The sequence below is a fragment of the Bombus pascuorum genome, chromosome 2 (genome assembly GCF_905332965.1).
Source record: "Bombus pascuorum chromosome 2, iyBomPasc1.1, whole genome shotgun sequence".
NCBI classification, from domain to species: Eukaryota; Metazoa; Arthropoda; class Insecta; order Hymenoptera; family Apidae; genus Bombus; species Bombus pascuorum.
This window is the reverse complement of record NC_083489.1, coordinates 1,529,543-1,541,564: the sequence shown is the minus strand read 5'-3', so window position 1 is coordinate 1,541,564 and position 12,022 is coordinate 1,529,543. Positions and strand designations below refer to the sequence as shown.

Below are 12,022 nucleotides of genomic sequence, written 5' to 3'. Positions count from 1 at the left end.
GAACCGTTACGCGTCTCGAGCCACCAGAGCATCGACTCTTCCGCATTACGTAACAAGTCGCTCTGACCCCCCGTGAACGCTTGTAATTCCGTTTTCTCGCAACCAGCATTCAACAGAGAAATCTATTACGTGAATTAAGAGGAACGTCGGAAAGAAACCTTCGGTTAGCGAAGGTAAACAGTGGCAAACACGATTATTAACGATACCGTTGCGGTGGAGAGATATCTGTTTATTTCCGTCTCTCCGCGTGGATTATTTCGATCGAAAAAATAAAAACGTAAGGTGTCAAATTTTATGCATTTGATCTCTTTAATTGATATCCAATTAGAAGCAACATATAATATTTTTGAATCGTTATCGAATATATCATGTAAAAAATGGAATAAAGTATCAGGTTGTCCGAAAAGTTTTCTTTCGTTTTATAAGGAAATAATAAACGCGCAATGTTTTTTATCTTATATTAGTTTATTCAATTATACGTGAACATAAGAGAAATAGAACGAAATGGATCATACGTAATTCAATAAAATAATATAAAACAGCAATTGTTCGTCTATTATCATCTTATGAAACGAAAGAATCTTTTTGGACAACCTAATAAATTAACTGTCGAAAGTGTTATTTCTGAATAATCCAATGTTTCGATTCTAAGAAAAGCATAAATTGTATCCAAAAGCGTTTATATTTTCCTGGTAATTATAAAAAGGAAAAGGAATAAAAAGTGTTATTTTAACAAGTTCGGTGTTAAATACGCTGTTAAATTCGATGTTTCATACTTTAAATACTTACTTCAGGAACTTTATCTCTTATTCATTGTACAAACTGCAACTTAGCACGAAATAATAAAGACAACTGAATGAAAACCTTGAATAAGGGTCTGAAGCACGGTTGGCACATTCAGAGAAAGCGCTCTTAAGCTACGCTGTTCCATAAGTTTCAAGCATTTTACGTATTTCTTGTATTCGGCACTACATCGCCTTCTTACGAACTATGTATCTGCAAGCTGTGTGTAACGAAACCAATCGACACAGACTGTCAAGCCATACCTCCCTGTTAATTTAATTTCAAGCAAAATATGTTGATCTTTAGTCGAGATTTGCGTGCAATTAATTTGCCAGGGATTTCTACCAGATTCGCGCTTACATTTCCATTGTTTCCACAGACGACTGCCCAAACTGCGTGGACGAGCACAGCAGCAACCTGGCCGCATCAAGATGGACGATGCCGCTGTTGAAGCTCGGCGAGAAAAGATACTACCTGGGGATCTTCTTCAAGGTATCACGGCTGCCAGTCACTTTGATTTATCTAGTTGCTCTGTCGGACGCGGCCTACCGGACATTATCGAATTATTTCCGTGCCCGTAACTTTCCCGCTTGCCGTCTCACTGGCGCTTTACGGTGCATCGAACGCCAGACCGGGCTTGTTATCGATCTGTTCACCTGAACGCGACCATCCCCTATATGTGTGCTTTGTATCACGCGGCAAAGAACGCGGAAAATTGATCTTGTTGATCACTGTCCTCGTGGACTCGTAACGATTCCTCTGTCAAGCAGATTGCGTTGACGGAAGAGAGCTCTCTGTCGGGTTGGTCGAAGACAACGGTTTGATAGACACACGTTCGTCAAATGAGGGAGAAAAAGGTGTTCCTTAAGAGGAACAGGTGGACGTTTATATTTCTAGAATGCGGAAGTATTCTATCGATGCCTGTTACTTGAGAATCTTCGATTATTTTTGGAGAACCGACGTTTTACGAAAGCGTGATTTGCAAGTACAGTGCGCTTCCTCTTATTTGAGCTTTTAACCGAATACATCTAACTTCTTTGAGAGAAAATTCACCAATACGTTTTATGCGACGTTAAGCTTATTGGTGGGTCAGAATATTTGTCGTAAAAGGAACTTCAATGTAACAGAAAGGCGATATCGTGGTGTAATTGAAAGAAAAACAATGGATGATAGAAAAGGATACTTTAAATAGTATGAGTCTATATATAAATACATTACGTATATGTTCAAGATAGGAAAGGTTTTCTCAGTGTACGTGACATCTTATTAAGCTTATTGGTGGGTCAGAATATTTGTCGTAAAAGGAACTTCAATGTAACAGAAAGGCGATATCGTGGTGTAATTGAAAGAAAAACAAAGGAGGATAGAAAAGGATACTTTAAATAGTATGAGTCTGTATATAAATACATTACGTATATGTTCAAGATAGGAAAGGTTTTCTCAGTGTACGTGACATCTTATTAAGCTTATTGGTGGGTCAGAATATTTGTCGTAAAAGGAACTTCAATGTAACAGAAAGGCGATATCGTGGTGTAATTGAAAGAAAAACAAAGGAGGATAGAAAAGGATACTTTAAATAGTATGAGTCTGTATATAAATACATTACGTATATGTTCAAGATAGGAAAGGTTTTCTCAGTGTACGTGACATCTTATTAAGCTTATTGGTGGGTCAGAATATTTGTCGTAAAAGGAACTTCAATGTAACAGAAAGGCGATATCGTGGTGTAATTGAAAGAAAAACAATGGATGATAGAAAAGGATACTTTAAATAGTATGAGTCTATATATAAATACATTACGTATATGTTCAAGATAGGAAAGGTTTTCTCGGTGTACGTGACATCTTATTAAGCTTATTGGTGGGTCAGAATATTTGTCGTAAAAGGAACTTCAATGTAACAGAAAGGCGATGTCGTGGTGTAATTGAAAGAAAAACAAAGGAGGATAGAAAAGGATACTTTAAATAGTATGAGTCTATATATAAATACATTACGTATATGTTCAAGATAGAAAAGGTTTTCTCGGTGTACGTGACATCTTATTAAGCTTATTGGTGGGTCAGAATATTTGTCATAAAAGGAACTTCAATGTAACAGAAAGGCGATATCGTGGTGTAATTGAAAGAAAAACAATGGATGATAGAAAAGGATACTTTAAATAGTATGAGTCTATATATAAATACATTACGTATATGTTTAAGATAGGAAAGGTTTTCTCAGTGTGTGTGACATCTTTGTAGAGAAGGATAATCGGATGAGTATTGAATTAAATAGTGTTAGATTAAGTTTTCAAATACACGTGCGTAAATATATCCTTTATTTTATACAGTGCATATTTACGCATACGTACAAATATATTTCTTTTATAGCTACTAATAATATGCGTATGATATTTGTACGTATCATATTCGGCTTAATCGGCTGTTTGCTTAATCAGGTAGTGATTTAATTCCACAAATATCATTTAAGAGAAAGTCCACCGTATGCGCGAAAGATTGGAATGGAATCTTGATAATGTCAAGTTCTCGAAAAATGTCCTAACAGCAGGACAAATACCGATTCTTAAGTATACACGAATATTTTTTAACTTGAAGTATAAAATATTTAAACTATATTGTAATTATACTACGAGCAATTTTACACTTCCATTCGCTATTCCCACGCATATTTTCGCATCGAGGCCACTTTACGTCAGTATCAGACACGCGATCTCGCTTTAACTCGATTCCACTGCACATTCAAATCTCCAACGACCCATTCCCCACCGCTTGACACACAATTTCACCTCCATTCCATCTCCTTAAAACAGGAACAGCGTCGTCTCGTCGACGACCGATGCCTAGAAGTGCCATTAACCCATTTATTACGTATTCGTGTCTAGTTTAAACCCGTCACCCACTTTATCACGCTTTTTCCTCTAACCTAGACCCCTTGTAGGACTCCCAGTTGGCGACCGCGAATTCCCTGGAAAGTAAAATCGTCGAAGTGTCGCTTAAGAACTCGGAAAACTATGGGTGAATATATCTGCTAGAAAAAATTGTCGCTGTAACTTAAAAGCGAATTTATTCACTCAGAATGATACGTTTGCTGTGTTAAAATGTTATTCAGTGGTATGAAATTTAATATATTTAAAGTTGATTAATTAACAAGTACTATAGAAAATACAATACCGTGCGCCGATACTTATTGTGGCCATTGTATATGCGCTCGTTAATTATCATTTCGATTTTAAATAATTAATTAAAATTTCATATTATTATTATCGTTATTTATCATTAAAGACAATACAGTTTCTTTTTCCTGACATTATATATATATTCCTTGCAGCAAACTTTCTATTTTTTCGTGAAAGTGCTACAAAATATATCACGCTTCAAATTCTTATTCTTTTGATAATCCTACGTAAAAATTTATGCGATAGTTTTAAATATTAACGTATCAACTTTACTTATACATATACCTGTTGGATATTTGGAGTATTTTAGTCGCTTACTTAAGGATGAACCGTTCTATTACTTAACTTGTTTAAAAATAATCTCCAAAAAATAGTTTGCTATTATTTTAAATAAGGTAGAAGTCAAGAGTTTATCAATAATTAGATCCTTTTAAAAGTAAACTACAAATAGACTGCATCTTTTTATGGATTTAAAAATACAAAACTATCTAGAGTAGACGTAATACACAAAAATACAGAAAATATGCAAATCAAAGTAGCCATCACATTTTTATATTAAACTGCAGCTTCTTATGGGTTTAAAAATACAAAACTATCTAGAGTAGACGTAATACACAAAAATACAGAAAATATGCAAGTAGCCATCACAACATTTTTTTATTAAACTGCATCCTTTTATGGGTTTAAATATACAAAACTATCTAGAGTAGACGTAATACACAAAAATACAGAAAATATGCAAATCAAAGTAGCCATCACATTTTTATATTAAACTGCAGCTTCTTATGGGTTTAAAAATACAAAACTATTTAGAATAGACGTAATACACAAAAATACAGAAAATATGCAAGTAGCCATCACAACATTTTTTTATTAAACTGCATCCTTTTATGGGTTTAAATATACAAAACTATCTAGAGTAGACGTAATACACAAAAATACAGAAAATATGTAAATCAAAGTAGCCATCACATTTTTATATTAAACTGCAGCTTCCTATGGGTTTAAAAATACAAAACTATTTAGAATAGACGTAATATACAAAAATGCAGAAAATATGCAAGTAGCCATCACAACATTTTTTTATTAAACTGCATCCTTTTATGGGTTTAAAAATACAAAACTATCTAGAGTAGACGTAATACACAAAAATACAGAAAATATGTAAATCAAAGTAGCCATCACATTTTTATATTAAACTGCAGCTTCTTATGGGTTTAAAAATACAAAACTATTTAGAATAGACGTAATATACAAAAATGCAGAAAATATGCAAGTAGCCATCACAACATTTTTTTATTAAACTGCATCCTTTTATGGGTTTAAAAATACAAAACTATCTAGAGTAGACGTAATACACAAAAATACAGAAAATGTGCAAACCAAAGTAATCATCACTATATTTTTATGTTAAACTGTATCCTTTTATGGGTTTAAAAATACAAAACTATCTAGAGTAGACGTAATACACAAAAATACACAAAATGTGCAAACCAAAGTAGTCGTCACAATATTTTGTAGGCGAAATGAATCTCTGTTTGAATCTCATTTAATTGATTATTTCTATAAAAACATATATTCCTAGAAACATTCAGAATCTTTAAATAATTCCCGATTATACAGAGTGGTGAGTCGAGGCCACTCAATCGCTTAAGTGGCACGGCATTTTCAAATCGTTAACCAGCCGAAAATGGAGATTCACGCAACCAGATGAATCGACCGATCGAACAACTCTCTCTATCACTTTTTTCTCTCTCTTTCACTCTCTCTTTCTCTTTCTCTCTCTTTGACCGTTGTTGCTCCACAAGTCGAGTCACCTACTTTCCTTGGCTCGCGTGCAAACGGAACCGCATTATTAAGACAGATTTTGTAATGGCGACAGCGTGTCCGGTCCGTGGCCTTGCAACGATCTCTCTGAAACGGTGGGTGGAAGTGACGTAAAGCGTTTCTTCGGCGATAAATGACGGCGTTTCGCAACGACGTAAAGGAGCGCTGCTCGATCCTCCCTGTAATCGGATTAACCGGGACGAACGTCCTTCTGCACCCGTTCACCTTTTGTTTCGCCAGCAAACAATGAGGGCTGTGATGGTGTCTGTTCGTTTGTTGCTCGAGTAAATCTTTGGTTACACCATTAGTCGAAATATGGTCTTGGTTATTATTTTATCGTTTTACCTGTCACCGCGGAGTATTTGCTTTTTAGTGGTTATCGGAATTCGCTTTGGGATTCGTTTGACCTGTCGCGAGGCTCGCAGTATGATTTTCTAGCTATGATTAAATTTTTTAAGAAATTGGTCTATTTAATTTCTGAAATTACAAAGTAACATTACATTATAGAGGCGAACCACAAGTATTTTTACAAATTGTACAAATCTTACGAAACTGTAAGAATTTTACAAATGTTGGAAAGAATTTCGAAGATTGTGAAAATAAAATGGAACGGAATAAATTACGAGAATGTAAAATTACAGTCTACAAATTATCGAAATCATCGAAGAAATAATGACGTTTGATTACGTAAGGAATCAGAAGAATGTACTTAAACACACTTCTAGAATATACGTATACTGCACTTAATGTTCACTAGAGAAGGATAAGTTCCAGACATTTTCATTTCACTTTCGAAATAATTTTATGTTAAATCGCACGATGAATCTTTTTACAAACTTATTGCTACTCGTATTAAAAATCCCAAATGCGATTGCAAATTACAAACATTCATGAAGACGTCTCTCTTATTTCCTTAATTAGAATTTTGACAAGTTTCAAGTACCTCTTTCTGCAATTAATTAATAATAAATCCTCATCCAACCGATACATCGTTATATTTATTTACTTATATTTTCTTATAGATAATTATTACTATTTTATTACGTATGCTTCTATCGATTATTATTTTATTATTTTCACCATACTACTTTGATCATAAGTAGGTACCTCGTGTAATAGTAAAAATTTTTACGACGAAATAATTTATAACTTTCTCCTTAGTCATCTTTGATCACCGAATCAGTGGCGGACAAAGTGATGTTTAATACGTGAATTTCTTCCAAAATGTGGAACACAAAGTAGCCATTTCGCCGGACGTGAATAGGACACGCGTAATATTAGAGATATTTCAATGGAAACGAAATATGCAAATGTCGCGGATCCGTGTTTCTTTGCGCTTCCCCTATCGGGCGTAAAATACGAGAATGCTTGTTGCGCGGTCATTTGCCAGGCGTAATGGAGCCGGCTGGCGAAATTTATGCGGCTTTACACTCGCGTTTTTTGAGCTCGTACATTCGCGCTGAAGCGTGCCGCTCCGGTGGTTCTCCTTTCAGTGGTACACCGAAACTCGCACAGGAAGGCCCACCAGTGACGAATTACGACGAAAATCCGGCAAGACAATTTTTCAACAAATTTCGGCATAATTATAAAGTGGTTTTGAATTGAAATTCGATGAAACGTTTGAAGGAAAGATATATGTTTCGTTGACGCTTTCGCGTGAAGTGAAATTCGAATTTTGGAATAGAATTAAATATAATTACAATTTTATTGGCATACGTATCGTTATGTTTAATTTTTATATTATTTTTTCGTTCCTTTTTTTTATCAGATGCAATAATGTTCTTTCAGATATGAAGAAGTGGTATATTTCATTTTTGAATATTTCAAGCTTTAAAAAGTTAATTAGAAAGATTCGATCGAATTGAAATACCCTTCTGAATATAAAACGTATACTACGGAAATAATTTAAAAGATCGTAAAAATGCTGCTAGAGATCAATTTTAAAATCGTAATTATTATTTCACGTTACTGTTAAATATTTCGTAATGATTGTCTGATCGACAATGATTTCTCCTTCACATTTTATGTGTCTAAAAAAACATTACTTTTTACGTACGCATTTAAAAAGTTCATTATAAAATAAACACGAAACGAGCTTCGACAAATGTAGAAACAGCTTGGCAATTGTAGCAGGTGGAACGAGAACGAGGAGAAACGAATCGCGAGGAGCACGATCGAGAGCATTTAAATAGACTTAATGCGCATTCGTTCTTTTAACCGCAGTGGACAAAGTAAAAGACCAATTAAAGGAGAAAACACGCTGCCTCGGTATACGCGATCGCGAATAATTCTTTTCACGTTCATCGATTGCCATGGGCAATTTGCTGCACGGAACGAGTGTCTGCGTTGTCTTCTCCAACCATAAAGTAGCGATACTTTCATCGATATCCGTACGAAATGGTAATTTTGAATAAACACGGGATTAAATTGCGTGTTAAGGTATGAACGATTAGGAAGACACTTGTCATTCTTCGAAATCTTCATTGCCATTTTTTCTAGGGAAAGAATGGAATTAGGTAGCTACGAATTACGAATGACACCACGACTTGAAGATAAACCATTTACTCGAACGTCGATTGTTGATTAATTTAAGCTAAGATACTTTGTAGATTTGCATATCCGTTTTATCTACACTTCCGCTCAGAAGTTTAAACGCGTTAGGATAAAAGAAATACTGGCTTCTTTAAGTAAATAAATACTTTATTTATTACATTACTATTACGTAGTATTGAAATGGTAATTTATTATATTTAAAAATGACGCTTATGATTGTAATATTCTTATTGCTCAGAAAAATATGTGAAGAAATTTATTTCAAAAACAAAGAATACTGTGATTCTGTGATACAAAAATTGTAAAATTGTAATTTCAATGAAATAAATTATAATCGAACTACAATATCGGATTAGATAAATTATAAAAGAAAAAGAAATACTTATAAATAAGTTCACGTATCTTTTTCACGATAATATATGTATATTCCAAAGATTGGAGGATATATATTGTAATAAAGAGTCGACTGGGAAAAAAATACCACTAAATCTGTTTCGAACGAGATTTAGAGGAAGCAGGGAAAATGTGATAAAAGAAAATTGAAGAATTTACGATACTAAAATGAAGGGAGGGTTGATAATCACGGTGGTGTAAGTCGAACCACTGCTACCTTTTCATAAAATAATATTCTGCGTTTGTTACTGTACAAAATATTCATCATACTTTTCCAAATCGCAAAAAGGTATCGTGGCGAAGGAGAAAGCGTAAACTTAATTAATTACGAAACTAAAGAAGGTTCAAGAATCGAAGTACACGACTAAATCCAAATTCTTCAAAATTTTCATTCGCACTATTATGATTTTCAGCCCGTCAAATGACAGATAATTTAATATATTTTATTTTCAATTATAAAATCCTCTCGACTTTTCAAATAGGACGAAACTCGATAAAACTAAAGTCGAAGAATACGCATTGATCGTTCCTTCGATAACGAAACCAAGTAAAAATGTAACTTATACAGAAGAAGATGAAAATAAGCAAGAAAATCGCATATCGAAAGTATTCGATTTCGTAAACTGTAAAATAGAAACGAGATGATAGTTTCATCCAACTAAGATATGAAAGAAGAGATTTTGAACGACTCGACGTCGAAGCAATCGCAAAGGCGCTCCTATTTATCGCTCTTTATTTGCATTCCGGCCGGGTTACACGCAATTTTTCGCGTTTCTCCGTTCCCCTCTTTTCCTGTTTCCCTTCGTGTACGGAGGTGAAACGTGTTCTCCGGTCCGGCAACCTCGACAAAACATTCCTCCGCATCGACACGAAAATCGCATTCGGCCAGGCCGTGGCGTCGCTCGCGAATTTATGACACGACGTGTCTTTGGCATGCTTGTCGCCGAAAAATATCGACGCCGACGTATACTACGCTAACAGGGCGAAGGATACTCCCAGAATCGAAAAAATGATACTTCGCGTGGAACGTTTGGACATTGTTGATGTTAGCGAATGTAAAGAAACGTTCGATGTAATTATTTTATTTCCGTTCTGAGAAGCGAGTCTTGTTTCGTTGGACGTTTACAGTCACGCGAAACGTCGTAATAAATTACTAGCGAGTCAGTTGAGAGTTATCAGTTGAGTTTCATCGATATTCGGAGGGATTGATTTGTTTTAAAAAATGTAGCGACAATGTTTAATCGAAAATTATTTGTACGCATTGTACCAATTGACCTACAACAGTTTCGTTCTGTTATTATTGTAATCCTAACGATGAGTAAAAGGTATTATCGATGAGGATTTTTCAAATGAAATTATATATCGTATTAAAAGCGAACGATCGTGTTCAGACACTTTTGTGCAGTAGCGTAATAATCGGTAAAATAGTGAATTTAATGTGGAAAATATTTTAAGGCCTGTCACAACCTTAATTAGATTCTGCCATTATCCCACAATATGATATGGTTATTTCAAGTTTAAAAGAATTTCAATTAATCTAATTATATGAACGCGATGCATTAATTCTGCCATGATACAATACAGCATATAACTGTCTCTGCTGCTTAAATGTATAAAGACTACCATTATATCACAGTCCATAATTTAACGAACAATTATTGTTAATGTCCAAACCAGTGTCTCTTTTAATTATCTCGAATCCTGTTCCACAATGACAATGTTTAATTACAATTCGAATCGGTGCATGCGCATATTATTCACCTAAAAGTCGACACTCGTCATTCGCCTAATATTTTATCATACGCGATCGCACAATATATTTCATTTCTCACTCTATTTTCTCCAGCAACATTGATCGTACGTAAGGAAAACTTTCGATTAAACTAGTTTCTTCGAACGATTAAAATACATTTTTAAATATTCTACTCTGTTTTATTTTATTCGTATTGATAAACGACCAGCGAATTCCTCGGATAAAGCGTGTTACTACCGTTCGCGAGGAAACGCGTCAGCGAGAGGCGTAAATTCTCGTTAGGATTCTGATAGTCGACGCCGCGAACCAGTCGTTCCCCTGTTTCGATTAGGATAACAGAGGTAGTTCAAAAGATTGTAACACTGAATGAACAGGATTAATATAAGCTTCTATTTTTAACAATATTTAAAATTATAATTAACACGTTACAAATGATTTAACGATGATACAACTAGTTTATTATTATAATTCGATTCGAATTTATAATATTTCTCAACGTATTCGTGTGACTAAGCGACCTTAACTTTATTTCTCCGAACCTCTCGATGCATTCGGTTTGAATCCTCATATGATACTGACTGCTCTTCGATTTTTTGCTTTGTCTTCTGTTGGAGACGACCCCCACCACGCTCGGGCCTCGCAACCGTTCGCGCCTATGGTCACGTATGCCAACTTTTTTGTGTAGGTAAAATAACGGACCGAGGGCGAATCGATGTTTCTAGAACTCGCTGCTTGACACAACTATGCGCTTATCGCTACATTGTGTATATCTCGCCGGTCATGTAAGACGATCTGTCTGCGACACTGTATTACCAAGGGAGACGGCTAGGAACACGACCTATAGTAAACCTCGGGGCGTAACAAAGCGCGACAACCTGCGTGTATGTTTATAAATAAAGTCGAATCCATCGTTTTGTCGTTCACTTCAACGACAGAACAGTGGAAAGACGAAAAATAAATTGGAAGAAACGAAAGAAGGAAAACAATAATGAGTTTGAGGCTGGCGTTTAATTCTGCTTCAGCGAGATTTCACTCTATCCGTTTGTATCGTAGATTTCATATTTTAATTTCGTTACAGGCCAACTGGTATAGGGCGTCGCAGTATTGTCGATATCACGGAATGCATCTGGCGAGTATAGCGTCGCAGGAGGAAAACGACAGGCTGGAGAAACATATTAAGGACTTTGGCCTTGGACACGAGCATTTTTGGACCTCTGGTACCGATCAGGCTGAGGAAGGCACTTTCTTCTGGATGGCAAACGGCAGGCCAATCACGTTCGAAAATTGGAACGTCGGCGAACCGAATAATTTCAGGTATGAACCTGCGATATCCAAACTAAGAAGGACACAAGAATGTTCGTATAATAGAACAAACATTTTTCGGATATTAAATTCCATTCGTTTAAATGAGGACCAAAGAAATTAGAATTCTTTTCTTAATATCTAAGGACTCTATATTTAAACTATATATATATATTAGGTTGTCAGAAAAGTTTCTTTCGTCTTATAAGGAAATAATAGACGCACAATGTTTTTTG

At 35.1% G+C, this 12,022-nt stretch overlaps 1 protein-coding gene across 4 annotated transcripts in view; it reads left to right on the top strand.

Moving 5' to 3' along the window:
- LOC132916316 (uncharacterized) overlaps window positions 1–12,022 on the top strand; it is a 223,853-nt gene that overhangs the window by 209,906 nt on the left and 1,925 nt on the right. For all 4 annotated transcript variants that reach the window (XM_060976219.1, XM_060976217.1, XM_060976218.1 and 1 more), the window contains 2 exons: window positions 1,163–1,275; window positions 11,563–11,798. In XM_060976219.1, the coding sequence (XP_060832202.1) occupies window positions 1,163–1,275; window positions 11,563–11,798 (349 nt within the window). The remainder of the gene's footprint in view (window positions 1–1,162; window positions 1,276–11,562; window positions 11,799–12,022) is intronic.